The 18,219-nt window shown below is 39.4% G+C and overlaps 1 protein-coding gene across 3 annotated transcripts in view; it reads left to right on the top strand.

Annotated features, from left to right (window-relative positions):
* fbln2 (fibulin 2) overlaps positions 1–18,219 on the top strand; it is a 57,449-nt gene that overhangs the window by 25,676 nt on the left and 13,554 nt on the right. For all 3 annotated transcript variants that reach the window (XM_036530894.1, XM_036530895.1, XM_036530893.1), the window contains exons 3-8: positions 7,547–7,661; positions 7,957–8,086; positions 9,727–9,913; positions 11,749–11,958; positions 14,207–14,323; positions 15,843–15,944. In XM_036530894.1, the coding sequence (XP_036386787.1) occupies positions 7,547–7,661; positions 7,957–8,086; positions 9,727–9,913; positions 11,749–11,958; positions 14,207–14,323; positions 15,843–15,944 (861 nt within the window). The remainder of the gene's footprint in view (positions 1–7,546; positions 7,662–7,956; positions 8,087–9,726; positions 9,914–11,748; positions 11,959–14,206; positions 14,324–15,842; positions 15,945–18,219) is intronic.

Below are 18,219 nucleotides of genomic sequence, written 5' to 3'. Positions count from 1 at the left end.
TACTCAGAAGACCTTTCATGTCCTCTACAAGAGTAACTACACTGCTGGATGTGATTAATATTCCAAGACTTCAAAGTCAATAACTCAGGATGGGTGCCAAACACCAAAGAGCAAGTGATAACCACTGTGCGGTCAAAATGTTAAATGCACTGTCATAAAAATGGCGTGCTGCTGATTGCCACTTCACCGCATAATGTCCATGCCATTACAGAGGTTCACGACTGCAAATCTGTTGTGTATACATTAGTTTTACCATTGATTTAATACCCTGTTATGCTATTTATTTGTCTGAGTAATGTTCTTAAATTCTCAAGTTGTAGAACTCCTATAGAGGATGAGATTTTTTTATACTCATGTATCCATAGTTCTGCAGTTTTGGGGAAAAAGTTTTTAATATCGGTACATCCTCATCCTTGTGCATAGTATTTAATGTGCTAACACCAGCATTTAAAATAGAAACAGAGTTGTCCATTTTAGTTGTCAGGATTATGAAATATTGTGTTTTTATGCCTCTTTCATATCTGCGTGGGATCAGCTCCTCGTGTTGCCGAAACGGCATCCTGCTATGCCTTATTTAACAGCATCAGTCATATACGTCACTCACTCTCTGGCTCCCTGGCGGGATCTGTCCCTGGCTTCTCCAGGCTGAACACACATTTAAAACAATTTGAACGTGTTGTTACCAAAGAGAACAGAGCTGGCTGTATTCCTGTTCATTCTGTTAATGTGGTAAATTCGAAACCTGATGGGCTCTTTGATTTTTGAATTGTTAACTGATCTGCCATTAGTTAATCTGACTCATTGACCTCATGGTCTCTTGCATCAGATTCTTTTGGCATCGTTAAAATAACAAGTATTACTGGTGTGTTCCAGTGTCCCTGTTGGTCTTAATTACCTGAGAGTGGTGTGCTGAATAAGCACGGTGTGGTTGGAGAGGTATTTCATTGCACTTTCAAACCAAAGTACCATTAATTTTTGGCTATGGAACTGGCATGCTGACAGGGAATTGATCCTGTACTAAAGAATCAGTAATGCTCACTATTTTCAAAGCTGCTTTTCTGAAACGAAAAATTCTCTCAAACAATGAAATTATGTAAACACTTCATACCAGTGTACAACATAGCTATGAAGGTAAATGCTAAGTAACAATATCCTAAAACATCCTTAGTATCCTAAAGATACTGCTTTGAGATTTTTTCTGTCATTATTATTATAATTACTACTACTGCTGCAGTGGAGATTAGTCAATGAGCTCTGTTCACAGAAAAATACTTTTCAAGACTCCAGAGTGCAAGAAAATAATGTTAAAAAGTGTCAGTAGTTTGGATAGGCCTTATTTACTTTTTTCAAAATGTATGACAATTTAAATTAACAGATTTGCTGTGTACCTCTACCACATTTGGTCTTCCCACATATTTTTAATACAAGTCTCTCTAGTAACAGACAAAGAAATGTCTGTCCCTGTGAAGGGAGGATCCTCTTTCAAATATTTCATTTTATGTCAGAGACATCTGTTGCACAGATGACTTCCTGAGGATCTAAACCTTGGATAAGGAGAAATGGAAATGGCACTCGCATTTACTGCTTGGCCAGCCATATGTCCACTTAATGGAACATTTTATCTTTGTGATGAGGTCACTGTGGATGATGTGGTAAAAATGTTAGTTCTCTTTCATTAGACTTTATACCCACCTTTGATTGTTCTCTCTCCTGTTGATGACAATGATTAAACTCAAGCTCCATTTACTATTCAAGGTGCTGGTGGAGTTGTATCTGGTAGACATAGTGGGTGCAAGGGACGTCTGCCCAGTAATGAAGATGTAATTGGTCTGCTTGCAGTATCAGATTCCATTGTCTGTTTGTTAAATCAGCCTCTGACCTCTAAATCATATGGTTGAGATTCTTCGCAGCACATTAAGTGTGAAATTATATATTCACAGACATGTTTTATGAAGGTCCAAGAGTGAAAAAATATATATATGGTAATTGGAGTGTCTGAGTTGTCACAACTTGGTTCAAACATCACAATTTTCTCACTGACATGAAAGACATTTTTGGGCAGATATTATCATGACCAGCAAGCACAATTTTTCCTTGAAAACCTTCTTTCACCAGGTGTTCTTTGGGGCGCAACTTGTTTTTTTATGCTGCAGATCATCTGTTTCAGAGGGGACTATTACTGTAGACAGCCTGTAAGAACTTTCAGGAAGAAAAGATACCTTGGTGCTCTTATAGAGAGAAATCAGTGAGCTATGATATTTTGTAGTGTCTGCAAACACAGTAATGCTTTTTGCAGTTTTTTTTGGCCACAGGAGTAAAATGATAAATAGCCACAATATCAATGACATGATACTTCCATCAGTGTTGCAGTGGTATAAGTCAGGTTGTTAGCATCCAACAGTCATTTTGAATCATTACCCCTCTTCATCCAGTTTTATGAAATCATACTACTGAGATATTCTCTGAATTCATTGGTGATTCGTGGAATTCTCCTGTTCCCCTCTACAAATAAACACATCAGTAAGCAAACAATTCATGTTTTTGGAAGAACATGAATCACTTTTATTTCCATGAAAGTTAAACAGGAAACACAGGAAGTTTTTTCTAGTCCATGCAGAGAGACGTTTTTGTTTTCCCTTTGTCCGCTGGCATATTTTATTTGTGTTGCCCAGCAATGTGACGCACGTTTTTCAGGGTCACTCTCTTTCCCTGTGGAATGTCTTCCTACCTAATTAGTACTTTGTCTGTAATTTGGGCATAGATTTTTCATTAGTGGAAAGGTAAGCCCTGAAACATTCAGGGACCTGGTAAGGACGGTCTTTTCAAGCTTTTGTGGATGTCATTGTCATTTTTTAAAACCAGTGCAGATGTGCTTTGTGTTCAATAGCAGGTTTTCAGTCTGGCATGTGACTTAATGACAGCCAAGGAGGAAGAGAGGAGCTCTAATCACTCTTGAAACCCCCCTGCAAGGACACAAAGCGGGCTGGATCATTAGAGAACCAAACTGATTATATTTGGTTTAGCTACTTGATTAAGAACCCTGTCATCAACCTAGCAGGGAAGATTGCTAGAAAAAAAAAACAGTTTACTTATATAGGCAAACTGCGCATTTGATGAAAGTGTCCTCTGGCTATACTATAAATAGTTTGATTCTCTATTGTTTCTGAGGTGATTAGAACTCCAAATGTTAATCTGTATGCTTGACCTTCCAGTTGAACTGACTGTTTGGTCTTTGGTTAATGTTTGTGGTTTACAGCTTCTTCTGCCTTCGTAACATACAGAAACTTCCATTCATTTGTATAGATATGTTTACTGTTTATAGGACATCCATAGAGGAAATAGGGCAAAAATACAGGCAACTCCCACTTAAATCAGGTCAATATGAAGTGACAGGGTCAAGCCTGAACAGTACAATAGATTGTTGGACTGATTAAGGCCCTTGTTTCAGGCCTTTGTGCTGTTGCCTGTTTTAAGATCAGTACATGTCAATATTTAGTTGCATGTTTTGCATGACACCGCATGGGATGAAGCACACAGTTACAAGTTCAGAAACATGTTCTCTCTTTTCTTGGTAACCACTAACAGCTTCTCAAACCATAAATGTAGATGGAAATGAAGGAAAACATATACTTACAATATATAACTGTGTGCCTTGCTGGTTTTTGATTATGTCTCTTTTTAAAAGTGTTTGTAAACTTATATAATTTACAGTGGAGTGGGTGAGGAAAAGCCATCCAACCAAGACCATTATGAGCTGTTTTTATTAGAGGAGTTTTTGGATTGAATTAAAGTCATCATAAAGAAAATGGTTTCATATTGTGCAAGTTGCAGCCTGGCGAACTGGCTGCAAATTGAGAAAATGAGGAGGAGGAATATATATCCACTTGTCATCATATTACGAGATTCTTCTCAGCAGGTTTGAGGAATGCTTGTAAACATGAATCTTATAGAAAAGCATCCTCATTAAAGTTGCTGCTGATTTTGATTTGCTTTTACAGGACTTTAAAACCTAATTTTCACAGGACTTTGCCTCAACTCGGAACCTATGAATTATACACTCTGGACTGCATATTTCTACCATTCAAAATGATTATCCAGTGGACTTTAGAGTAAGCATGCAATTACATGTTTGGAGGAATGCTGATTTCAGGGAGTCTCAAGGTAAAGGACAAATGAAAGTCAGGTTAGATAGCATTGATTCCTTGGCTTTTTCATATGAATTTTGACACACAGTGTAAACATATAGTGGTACAGGCATTGACATCAGCAGAATTTCTTGTATTTTCTGCACAAATCTTGATTTTATTTGGTGAGAGGATGTCCCTATCTAGGGCGCATTATTCGGTATAGCTGATATACCGTGCAATATCCTGAAGTACCTTTCTTACAATTGCAGCATTCTTACAATTCTTACAATTGCAGCATGTTCTATCTTCACATATTTAAGCATATGGCATTTCTGTTAGAAGATGCAGTGGGACAGATTGTACAAAAGAGACAAATGGTGTACCTTGTACTGGAATCGAACTGATCTTAAAATCAACTTTGTGTGTGCTGTGGCTCTTTTTGGTTTGTGGTAAGTGTGTGGATGAAGATTTGGACACAACTCTCAACAGACAAACTGTCATAGAGCCCCCTTCTTCTTATGTGGTTGCTAACATGCACCATATGTCATTGCAGTCTAGATCTATTGTAGCAAGTGCTTTTAACCTTTTAGGAACCATTGTGAATGCTGTAACTTATTTGTATGTAGCTAGTAAGAATGTGTTGTCCATGCTGCATGAGCCATCTGGAATTATTGTAAAAAGATCCATATATTCTGGTCTCAAATATGCTGAAATACCGTTCATACAGTGGATTCACTTATATAGTTGTAAATATTCTTAATGTATAAAAGGTATTTAAAATGGTATTTGGAGCTCTGTGTTAAACATCAATGTTATGGTAGTTGTGTATTGTTCTTTTAGTTGAACTGCTGTTGTTTATTTTCTACCAGTGTGCTGCACTTGCATCTACAACAACAGTCACTTATGAGTCTGCCTTATTGAATCCATATGCAGTTCTCTTCATCTTGTGGTTTTGTGTTCAGTCAGCTGTTGCACTGCTGTGCCGCACTGAAGCGTTATTGAAGCCTGAATTGACATTCATTGCAGTCTGTCTCCTATATGTACTGTATGTTAGGAATTATTTATTGAGGCAGATCCAATGTAAGGGCCAACAAGGTCCAGAACGTAATAATGTAATTATGTAAGTAAGCAATGTGATATGAATCTTTTTTAGGTTTCCATAGCAGCCCTCTTTTATAGAGAGCACAGTGCCATTTGTGATAATTTATTTAGAATTGCCATAACTCTTAGACTTTATTATGATACTTTCAAACACTCCAATTTATGCAATATTTATAATTTCCCATTTTTCAAGAATGGTTTTTCATCTGTCTAAAATCTTAGCCTTACCTCAGTGTAACATGTGATAGGCATACACTTGCACACATATAAACACATTTACACTAATATAGACTAGTGCAAATATACATACACACACACACAAAGGCTGAAATGTTAACATTTTAATGTTATCCAGCTGTCTAGTTTGCCAAACATCTTTAATTCTTTGGATGGGAATAAGATTTCAAGTGTGTTTCAAAGTGAACTACTTGGTGAGGGTGGAGAGTCCTGCTCAGTGCGTGTGCTTCAGGAAAGCACATGTTTATGGCTGTGGGTGTTGATTGGGCCTCGGATGAAAGAATGGAATACCCTTGGGGCTGATCAAACATACACAAAGGCATTGTGGAGATTTCTAAAACAATGTTGTGTTCAATGCAGTTTTTCATGTTGACAAGGGTGAAGCAGAGGGTGTGTCGTGGTGGTGGTGCCAGGGATGGGGTGGTGGGGAAGGGCTGTCATTATCACTGTCAAAGAGCACTGTGGATGGACATTTTGTTCCTCTGTTGCTTTCAGGTTCAGTTTGAGAGGGAGAGATGGAAAGATGAGAGGATCATGTGAGTGATCAGATGGGTGAGAGAGGGAGGCGAGGCAGGAAGCCAGGGGGGTTATCTGTCCCCTCATCGCAGTACTGCTGTGGGCTCTCTGGTGATTCAGAACTGTGAGAGGGTTGCACTGCTAGAAACACTCTCCTAATGTTCTCACATGGACACAGCAGTATCCCAGACACCTGAAAAACTGAATTTATTAAACTGGTTCATGAGCTGTGACACGTGCAGTCAGTGTTCTTTTTTATGGCATCGTTAACCGCGTGATATGTGTTCTTTTTCAGCATTCATCTCTTTCAGGAAGTACAAGTAGTTATTTGTAATTATGATTTGTTGCTCCTTCCTTCCCACAGAATGACTGATTACATGTTGAAAATGAGGATGCTGTTGAATATAAGAATTATTAGCAGAATATTTTTCAGATGGCTCAGGTTACCCAGTATTTGGCAAGAATAGTGGGGGATGGAACAGAAGCATGATAGGTGAATCAATTTCCCCGGCTGTTCACCGGTGAACTTGCTCAAGGCACATTCAGAATATGTCAGCTTTATTTACTATTCAGGGAGGCATTCACAGAGAGGTGTTCACAAACTCCTAATAAACCTGCTTCTTCCTCTCATCCTCCTTGTTTCCTTGGTTGTCCTGTTCTCTGACCTGAAGAGTTGCAGGATCTTGCATAAATTCTTCATGGTACAAATCTTTAGCTGGAGACCACACTGGTCACAAGGCAGAGGCTTCTCGGTGGAGTGATGAACAGTACTCCCTAGTCGTTTTATGTTATCTATAGAGGAAGTATTCTTTAATAGGATACCGTTTTTTCAGTTTATTAACAGATTGAAAAAAGGCAACCCAATGAACCCAGACCATATGTCTGTTTCTCTGAGCATTGATTGGCTGCTTTTTATTGTGTTGTGTTGTAATGAACTGATGTATTCTTAAGCTGGTGCTATCACAATTGTAAAATATTCAGAATTTAGAGTATTTTTAAGGGTTAATATGTGACTCAATCATTCAATCATTTTGATTTACTGTAGGACACATACCCTGAGTATCATAGCTCTCGCAGCATGTTGTAGAAAAATAATTACAAAATAGGTAGTCGTAACTAAAATGAAAACGTTTTTCATATTTCAGTTGTGTTCACATATCATTTTTTCAGTTACTCCTATATAGCATATGGAAGATATGATGTGATAAGGTATGGCATTATAATGATTATTACAGCACAAGACCAAAGTGTTGTCTTTTTTGGATTTTGCAATAGATATATTCCACTGAAAATGGAGCCAAAAAAAAACAATCAAAATTACTTTGCTTTCACTTATTACAAAAGAATACGCAATCACTGACAGCTTGGGGAAAACCACCTTTCTTGTGGTGGTGTTGCTTCTGAATGAATGTTTGATGTAGGAACCCCTGGCTCTTTGAGAGAATCAGACCAAATGATCTCATTCTGTCAAGTGCTAACCTGTCTTGTATCTTGTCTAAAACATCCTCTTAAATTCAGGATCAGACTGATACATTGAGTATCTATTTTGATGTCTCCTTCCCAAGTTTCTGCAAAGGACCTGGTGGAAACTTGTTGCAACGTTGGTCAGAAGTGGGCATCAGATAATCAACACTGCAATGAAATGCCCGCTGCTAAGGAAGACAGACACTCCATATGTAGGTAAGATATGTTTGTTCCACGTTGATCATTTTTATTTGTTGTATTCATTTGTTAGTGAAAAGCTTGCATGAGCATCACTACGTTAGTAATAGATTTAAATTGTTTTTATATGCATATAACTGTAGATTCAACTTTTTTTTTTTACCTTAAATGGACTGTAGCAGGTTGAAGATCAATGAAATCATCAATACTTTGCAGTGGTGGGAAGCGGTTCTAAAATATTAATGATGCATCCAATAAAGCTGCCAGTTTTCACTGTGCATGTGTTCGACCCTGTTGTGTTGGGGCGTGTCAGGATTGCCCAGAAACAGTGCTGCCTGGGGTACCTGAAGGAGAGCCAGTGTCTGGCCGGAATGAATGCAGCCAAAGCGGGAGACAGTTGTGAGGGAGGAGACAGCGATGCCTGCGGGGCAGACTCCTACAAGGCAAGTCACAAGACCGAGCGCATCCACCTCTGGTCTTACTGAGATAGGAATACCTTCATTTGTTTTTAATGCAGCCCCATTAAAGCCCAACCATGTATATCATTAAAAAAAATTCAAGTAGTCACAAGTGCACTATGCTGACTAGCAAAAATGCTGGATTTATCACAATGCATAGGCAGTAGGTGTCATGGAGTAGTAACTGTTAACAAAAATGGCCATGCCTAGCAGAGTCCCCGGTGCTCATTCACGAGGGTTTATGCCATGGGGTGCGCTTAAATTGAACACCTTTTCCCTGCAGCAAAAATCACCTTATCAGAGCTGCCTTCACCTCAGTGTGAAAGGGGTGTGCCTGCAGTACTGGTATGTGCCCTGTTGCATAAAATGATGTGTAAGAATCAGTCAGTCTAGCCAATCACAGAGCTCACGAAAAGTTTTCTGTACTCACCTTAACTACCGATGCTTTCCATTTCTATTGGTTTAAAAACAGCTTTGCCTTCTCACATCTTAATGTAGCTTCCTACCCTTGTTTATTTTTACTTCAAGGGGTTTTGCACTCAGCATCAGCAATGCCAGCTATTCTAGTTGTAGGACATTTAATGCAAAAATCCCTACATCGCTATAGATTCAAAGTATGTGTTTCCGTTGTTGTATTCTGTTTTGATATACCATAACATAAGGTACATCTGATAAAGACAGCTTTGCTAATTTACCAGTTTGGTGGCATCAATTACTGATGTAAACAGTGACCAGAGGGTAAAGCCAACTTTTCTGTGGTGGCAAAATTAATGAGTTGTGTAATTTGATGTTTGTGATGAAGTCTGAAAACCTTATCTGAATGAAAAGTCTAACATCTCAACATGCTTATTTAAAAGTTTGTACGCTACAATTCTTTTAACACGGTACCCTGACTACGATACCAGTGTTTTCTGTTTTCAGTCCTGGGACAAGGGGGAATGTGAAACCTTAGCAACCTGTTCTAATTTCTCCTTCTATACAGCATCTGGAAAATGCTGTCTTTTTTTCCCAAAAGAGCTTTCATTTAATATGTTTTCACCAACATGGAAGTTAAATAAAGGCACAGTTGGGTTTCTGTAGTTGTGATTATTGGATTGATACCAGTCTGAAATTGTGTCACCAGTCAGAAGTTGGCAAGTGCTATAATTTTTGGCCTTTAATGTATTGCTTGGACCTGAGAAAGTTTCAATTTTGAAATAGAATGCATAGTTTATTCTGTTTGTCAGTAAGAATGAAAACATTACAATCTCGAGAGGAAGCATATTTTATTGGCCTCAATTTTCAACACCATTTGTGTGTTCCAGGCAGCAGAACTTTCAAAGACATGGTGAGGGGGTCGTGGTATCCATTGCATTGGGGCATTTGTCATAAGTCAAATTTTGGCTTGCACTCTGGCTCCCAAGGTCTGCTGTCATAACTCTGGCTGTGTAATGCTGCAGTAATAGATTACCATGGTTACTGATGCAGTCCTTGTTTGTTACTTTCCTCTCATGTTTACTGAGCACCATCCAGCAGAGAGAGGACTGAAGGGGGTGGGGGAGGTGGGGGGGGGGTGAATATGGATTTGCAGAAGACCCCCGGTGACAACGTGGTAACCGGGTGTGCTGTTGTGTTGTGTTTGACAGGAGTGCTGCAGCTGCTGCTCCCTGGGTATGCAGTTCCGCAGCGAGGGGCAGAGCTGTGAGGCACACCGGCATCTGGGCTACCCCTGCGGTCATGTCTTCCTCACCTGCTGCGAGGGGGACGATGGACAAAGCCCGCCCACTATAAGGAGGAAGGAAAGGCCCCGCCCCACAGCCCTGCCGAAGAGAGGTAACGTTCTACCAGCACAGCGAGGAACCCTTATTCACACACTAATGACACGGTTTAGCAGTGATCTCATGTAGTCATAAATGATAGTTAAAATTTCCTTGGGACAACTGTAATATTTCTGTTGCTTCGGGATTAAAGTTGAAACACGACTTGCGGCTCACATTTGAACAGCCGTTGGGTGCTTTTATGAATCATCCCTTACATTTCCTGTTCAATTTCCTATCACAGTCTTGAAATATGAACTGACATTGATAAATATTCTTTAAGGCAGAAGCACAAAACAGAGACGTCAGGTGTTGCGTTACCATTCAGAATAATGTGGAAAAATGTTGGAGAGCCTAGATGAATTAGGGACAGATGGCAGTGCGGTCTGTTGTCATCTTATTGGTGCCAGTAAAATTGTTTTTGTATGTTTGATTGCCTCAAGTATCTGATGCCAATGAGTCATTCTGCAAACTTTGCAAGGATATGCTGTGTTGAACAGAAGGTTAGAATTGGTCTGAAACAAGTGCATAAAAGAAAGTGGAAGTAAAGTCAAGTTGTTTGCAGCAGATTGTGTCTTTTTGAACAGAAAAATGAAATTGTTATAATCAAACCTCAAATGTGTGTTTTGTAATTGAGGTGAGATGTTTTTTTTTTCTCCCCTCAACATCAAAACCTGCCCATTAGAATCAGAGCACCTCTGTCCTTCTCTCATACTCAAAGTGTAATATAATAGGCTGGACACGTTCCGACTCCTTGCGATAACAGATTGTGTCTGGGGCAGGAGGGTGAGTCAGCCGTCATGTTGAGTGAAAGCTGCCTGCTCAGGCCCTGCATCACGATGGCCGTGTCCATCACCCCGCTGACCGCGGTCATTCAGTGAGATCTGCCCCCGGCCTGGAGCCGAGTTTGACTTTTCCAGACTGTGGCATGTGTCTCCTTGGGGCTGTGTAACAGAGCTCACTTCAACACAAAGAGGCATTTACAGGGACCAGTGACCCTGCACTGAGTGATAGACAGAGACGGAGAAAGAACCTCAGCCGTAATGTAGCATGGTCTTGTCGTAGTGCTGTTTTGATGCTGTGATGCATGTGGTTGATGTTGACCAATGTCCTGAGCAACAGTGGATCAAACCTTCTATTGTGCATACTCCAAACTGCACTGAATCACAAAAGTGTCAAAAGTGTCATTTTCCTGTGTTTTGCACATGTTCCATGTCTTTTCCTTAACTGCAAAGAAGAAGGAAATGAGGGCTGGAAAAATGGAATGATGACATCCTGAAATGAGGCATGTGTAACCAGTGGAAAGCTGTGGAAACACTCTGCCCTTCTAACAGGGACATGTGTGAGGTGGCTTCAGTGCTGCTTTGTGTAGGTTTAGGGCTGGAAAATGGATGGGAAGTAATTATTTCCATAAGAGTGCTTTTTTTTATCCCTATGACTCACCCGTAACACGATTAATTTAAGCGGAAACATTTAATCTCCTCTTGTTTTGCATTGAGATTTAGGTAATGACTGTGAGAAATATTTGGTTCAGTGTGGTGACAGGGGCTTGATTGTAGTTTACATTATCGTAGTTTAAGCTAATGGGACATCACAGTAGGCCAGTACACTCCAATGCGTTTGTGTCCTTCAAGGCTGTGCCCCATCTGCTTGGCACCTTTTGTCAGGCATGCTGCTGTTATAAGGTCATGGGTGGAATGCAATATGAATGTAAAGCACTGAGAGGACTGAAGAGAAAGGTGCATTTTGCAAATGTGGCCTGAATGAGGTCAGCATTTTCTCTGTCTTGAGTGATTCTCTACATAGGCTAGGTGTTGTACAAGATGTGAGGAGCTCTTTCTGGCTCTCTAGTTTCAGACAGTAAGTTCCCCAACGAGGCCTTCTCCATTGGCGACCACGGGGAGGCCGAGAATGCCGTGGAGGAAGCAGAGGATGTGGACGAGTGTCAGGTGTACGAGGGACAGCTCTGCCACCACCGGTGCATCAACACTTGGGGTTCATATGAGTGTGCCTGCTTCCCTGGCTATGTGCTCCTTCAGGATAGGCATATCTGTGTTCCAGGTGAGCTTTCCTCTCAAACACACTCACAAGGCAAGGAAGAAAGCCTGTGGAAGAAAGTGCTACTTCATGCTGTTGGAAATTGAGTTCAGCAAATTAAAACCATTGCCTTGTTTTTGATTAAGTGCATGTGTAAAAATGGGACAGCTGTTTTGATTAATTGTCTTTGATTCAAACCCCAATTTATGTAAAGAGTAAGGCTTTTGAAAAGGGAAGAAGTTTTATTATTCTTTGTTCTCATTTAGACATGCTTGAGCTCTGTTCTTCACAGAGGGGGGAAATAGATTTTACTCTTGGAGAACTGCAATGCAGGAGAAACAGATTGTATAGAAGCTCTGGCATTGCATGAGGCTGCCCTCATGTCGTTTCCGCAGATCATTTACTAAGGACTAAAAGAAAATTGTTTTAAGTCTTAGCCAAGGGCTGAAAGTGTGCAGTATCAGGCTCTTGATGAAAATCTTGCTTTTATTGGTTTCTTTTACATAAAAAATTGTGTGTGCGTGTGTGTGTGTGTATGAGCGCACATGCGTCTGTGTGTGTGTCTGTATATTGTAAGTACCTGGCAGAATGTGTGTATACATTTTTACTGTGTATTTTTTCCAGTTGGCACTGGCGAGAGTCTTTCCTTCCATTTAGCATTCAGCTGACTATGGTTGAGGCTGATAAACTTTATCCAAACCAGAAACATGGAATCACTTCCTGAACCTGCAGTCTATGATAAACTGTTGACCTTAGTCTAATTGTGCTAGTTCCACAAGTGGCTGATATGGTAGATCATTGTTAGCTAAATATTTTATAATCTTTGGCGTGTTCCAGTGTATTCATTTATTGGCAACACAATGATTATTGGTCTTGTTTTCTGTGAATTATTTTTGTTGCCTTGGTTATATACTGTATGGTTTATGGAAATACTTTCCTGAAACTAAAAATATTGACAGCACCAGTATAAAGTGGGTAGATGTATTTTTTCCCATGGCAAGTAAAACTGTTAAGTGATTTATTGCATGCATCTTATGAGCTGTGGATGTAGTGTAGATAATGAAAATGCATGGAAGGGGTATGGTCTTTTTGCATGATTTTTATCACTAGAGAAAAAGTCCCTTTGCTTGTCAGAGCAGCTGATCGTCAGTACATATTGTGCCACTTTAAAGTATTAAATCTCATTAATATATGTAAAAGAATGAGATCAAAAATGAATATACAGAATATGTACATACCAGTTTTATGCCAAATGAAAGACTGTATATTACCATTTGCAGATATGTAGTTTCATGTACATACAGTAAAATGTAATTTTATATAATGGGCTATGGTGTAAACAGATATTATTTTATTAAATGTATTCAGTATATTTTATGCTTTATATTTATCAAAATTAGATGCTTTACATATATTACTGCTTTACATATATATCTATTACAGCACTTTTTCATGAGGGTGGTCGACCTTCAGTTAACCCTGTAGACCACAAAACCACAAACAAAATAGGAAACAGACGTTGCTGTCTAAGGCTTTCACAGGGTGGATGCAGTTCTGGGCCATATGTGTCTCGCCATATTTCCTCCACCAGTGGGGCTGAGATTGCCGGAGGCATTCCAAAACAAACATGGCCCCCCTCATGTCAACATGGAGCACCCAATTCCACTCTATTAATGCATACACAACTTAAATATTGCTATCCAGTAATAAAGTCCTCTCTGATCCTCTAGCAACAAAGCCTGACTTGGACTTTCATCATACATCTGCAGTGCTATTTAAGGACAAATAATAATGAATTCATGAAAATTTCTTCTGTGGAGAAGACTACAATCTCCAAAATATGAACCAATGTTTATAACAGTTACTACACATTACAAGAAACTGAAATGCCCTGAAATGCAGCACATTGAAAACTTAATAGTAATAACTATTACTGTATACTATAGTATATAGTAACTACTATGCAGCAGCTAACCATTGCATAAAGGGGAAAAGCAAAAAATGTCATATTCCATTTTAGTCAATTATCATAATAATTATAGTCCCACTGGAAGTCATTGTAATGGAAGAAGAAATCAGTAGATGTGAGGACACACACAAAATGCATTGTATCTGTCCTAAATTCCCTGTTATTTTACTGAAATGGTCATATCATATCAGTAATCATGGAATATTTGTCATTTCTTGTCATATGTTGTGCAGTTTTTTCCATGTCCATCTACTCAAAGACATGCTCAGTTTGATGTATAGCTTGGTGCATTAACATTCACAGAAACCCCAGAGGAGGACAACCGAGTGACAGAGGAGAAGCTCCCAACAGCCCAGCCCGACGCACCCCAGGCCCCAGTCCCTACCATTCAGACTGACATCCAGCTGAACCCCTGTGAAGGTAAATCCCCCTTCCCATGGTCCTGTGACATAAGAGTACAGTGTGGTGACCCACGCATGGCCACAGCCCACAGCCCACAGCCCACAGTGTTGTGGCCATAATTCATGGGCCCTACTCTCAGCTGCACTCCACTGCCCAAAACTGATTTAAATGTTCTCATTGTGGCTGAGTTAGAGAAATCCTTGCTTATACTGACTTCTTAATGACTTTCCTTAGGGGAGCTTGTTTAAGATCCTTGAAGATAACCCTTATTTCAGAAAATGAGTGCTCTGTTGGCAGGGAAAGCAGCTAGGGCTATGCCCATAATATTAACTGTTTTTAGGATGCAATCAGTGTCCAGTCAGGTCTCTCTCAGCAGCATGTAATAACTACTAGAGATATCTGGCCCTGTGACGTATTTTGAAAATGTGGAGGTAAATTAAATAGTAGCAGATACAAATCCTCACATAAGGAAACTTGTGATATCATCTAAGTAAGTACATGATACAAAAGTGTATACACTTTACACTCACTGTCTGTAGAAACTCTTATACCCTCCTCGCAGCATATAAATATGCCTTCAATCAAAGAATACTAATAAAGATTATAATGTCTTAAAAATGACAAGGGGAGAGTGAAGCTTTGAATGATTGTTAATGAAGCAGTGCAGAGCAGAATATGTGCCCTTTAGTCACCCTTCTGTCCTTGGTGCCCTAGTCTACCTTTTGCATTGGGGACCAAGGGGACCGGATGCATCTGGCCAATGCATCATCCCCCCTTTATTAAAACAAGCCCGCTGAAGCTGGCGTGTAATGTGCCTGACTGCATCCAGTCGGCATCAGGCACAGGAAATATTGGGCCTAGCTTACAGCTCACAGTGCCCACAGTGAGCCCACTTAATTATATTTATTGACTTAGTTCTTGAGCAGCTTTAATTGCCCTAGTGTACATCCCACTACTTCATTGTGAATCTTGAACTGGGCTAATTACGGTATTCGTGAATATAGCTCTTATGTCTCTTTTATGAGAACTTTCAGTGTATCGAGCTTAAGTCTGCAAATGACCTGTGCATCCTTTGTTCAGTCTGAACACCCTGCGCTTTTATTAATCTCTTATCATTACGACGTGTCTGTTTATTGTTTGTGCAACCTGACTAACTCATTTGTATTTATTGACCATAATGCAGTGTTCTCACAATGCAGTACCTTGGGGTTTCAGTGCAGAGCCTGCTCAGGAAACCAAACAGTTGTTCTCCAGATAATTTATTATTTATTTAGGTATTAAGAGGGCTGTGAGTGTAGCTAAGAGGTTCGTGATGTGTTGGATCAATTCAGCAACATCTGGAGTTTGGGATGGGCACCATCACTATGTCTTAGAGGGCTTTCTACACTGCGCATGTGGTCTGGGGTTGTGAGGAAATATATTAAATGATAATACAGGTTGCAAACAGACACTGTGTAAAATAAGGTTGAATTTCATGTGCCATCCCATGGTACCCATTGTCTCCAACAGCCCTGTTGTCCTCTGACTATCTGTCCAGGAAATGACGTTTGCATGCACCAATGCACCGTGGAGGAGGGGCAAGCTCGCTGTTCCTGTTTCCCAGGATTCTCTCTACAGGCAGATGGACTCTCTTGTGAAGGTAAAGAGAATCTTGTCAGTCATGCTCATGATATGTCAGCATTGTAACTAATAGAACTGATTCCCTTGCAGCCACCAAGAGGTCAACAGTAAACAGACTTTCTCCCCAGAGTAGGCATCATCCAAATGCATACATGCTCCGCACATTTTCAAAACACCCAATATAAAAATGTAAAGTTTTTTTTAGAGAGCACTCTCATTGTAAGTCTATCCATTAATTGGATGTAGTCATTCATGAAGGAGTAAAATGCAGGTCTTTGTGTCAGATAACCTGATCAGCCCTCAGTTTCTAAAGAGTGGTGCTCACAGACTGGAAAAGTAGTGAACCATAGCCAATTACTCTATATGCCCCAATCTCTACAATAACAAACACCAGACCTGCCTTTGTAAGTTCAGTGCTCTCAGATTCACAAATGAAATGAATATCTCTGATCTTGTGTGAGTTATTCATTTGAACTCTTATTCTTTTATTGCAAGCTGCAAAATGATGGCAGAGTTTGCATGCAAAATTACACTCCTGCTATTGGTGGTAGCTATTCATTTTGGAGGAAATAAATTTTAATTTTTCAGCCAATTAAAATTTCCCTGATCTCAGTGTGTCATTTATGATATTTTGAACTGAACATTTAATTGCATCTGTCCAAGGGCTTTGGTTTTCTATGGTTCACTGCCATCACATACAGTGTGGTCTTTACCTTTGATCTCTTACAGACACTTAACATCAGAACTGCTGCTCAAACCTTGAACAGAACTCTGAGTGCTTCTGTAAGAAAATAATATTAAGAAATGAAAAATATTATGAGAGTCAAACCACAGATTTGACAAAGCTAAATCATACATATGTGCCTAAAAAGACTTTAAACTGACCATGAATTGAATGGATTAAAAGAAGGCATAACTTGCCCTATAGAGTAAAAATAAAAAGTTCACAATAAGAAAGAAAATGATTCATTATCTAAATAGTGGCTATGTTTACGCACCTAAAAACAACTGAATTCAGTCATGCTTTGTTGTGTGAAATAACAATAAGCCACACATACGTACCAAGTTCAACTGTCCTGGGGTATTTAATTCACTAGGAACACTGGCTTTGTGTTTTGTGTCAGTGTATAATGACAGTTTTTTATTGAATGTATTGGCATTTGTTATATATCTGTGTGTCATCTCTTTAAATATGGTTCATTTTTAAATGCTCATGTTTGTTGCCCATTACTGGTTCTGTCACTTTTGGTTCAAATATTGAATGTACAATTGTACAATAAAGTGCTCAATTCACATGTGACAGCAGTAACAGTAAAGAGCAGAACATAAACCCTGTTCAATTTACTGCTAGGCTACTGCTGTTGTCTCCTCTGGCAAGGTATTTAACCTGGACAACATGAAAATTGTTAGCTCTGTAAACTGCACTAGACAAGAGAGTCTTCTAAGCAAAAAATAATTTATATCTGTATAATTTAAATCTATTTTGAGGCCATGCTGTCTTCTAGTAATTTGAGCTAGATGTGATGTGTAATTGCAACTTGCACTTGGAAAGTGATAAATGCAGATCTTTGACATACGCAAATGAGAGAAAATTGTAACATCATTTTGTCTGAATACCTTTAATCATCTTCGGGATAAAATGAGGGCAAGCTCCCCTATACTGCCTTTTAAGAAAAATGTTAGGAAGTATTCATGCTTATTAGGTGTAATTATACTTGTTAGGAAGTATTAAAGGCAAAACCATTGGACATTGTCAACATCATCAAAGATGTGCTTCACTGTATGTGAATAGTAGTCAAGTGATTGATCTGGGTGTGATAATACAAAAGACCCTCGTCATCAGAGGTGGATGCAAATACTAAATACTGTATTGTACTGATTATAATGTTATATGACCTCACATGCACACACAAAAACACAGTAATGTAATACTGCAGTGAACACGTGTAGTATGTAAAATACATGTAACAGCTCAGGTGTTGGCTCTGAGGCCGAGGAGTAAGAATAAAGTTGGGAACAGAAAGTACTACCTGGTGCAAATATTTGAAACCATGAATGGCAAAGATATCCTACACTGCTGTCATTATATCCATATGTCTGTTGTCGTGGATTCTATCAAAATAGAACCCGGCACTTCTAATTAAAAGGTACAACTGATTGTGTGGGTTTTACACAAAGGGAGGAATTGAAAACCAAGTGCAAGTGCAAGCAGTTCTTGGCATTTCTGGTATGTAAGTATAAACCTTTGATGAGAGATGTCTGTAAACCACATAAACCTTCACTTATGGAACCAG

This window comes from Megalops cyprinoides, chromosome 6, assembly GCF_013368585.1.
Source record: "Megalops cyprinoides isolate fMegCyp1 chromosome 6, fMegCyp1.pri, whole genome shotgun sequence".
Lineage (NCBI taxonomy): Eukaryota > Metazoa > Chordata > Actinopteri > Elopiformes > Megalopidae > Megalops > Megalops cyprinoides.
This window is presented reverse-complemented; position numbering and strand designations above follow the sequence as displayed.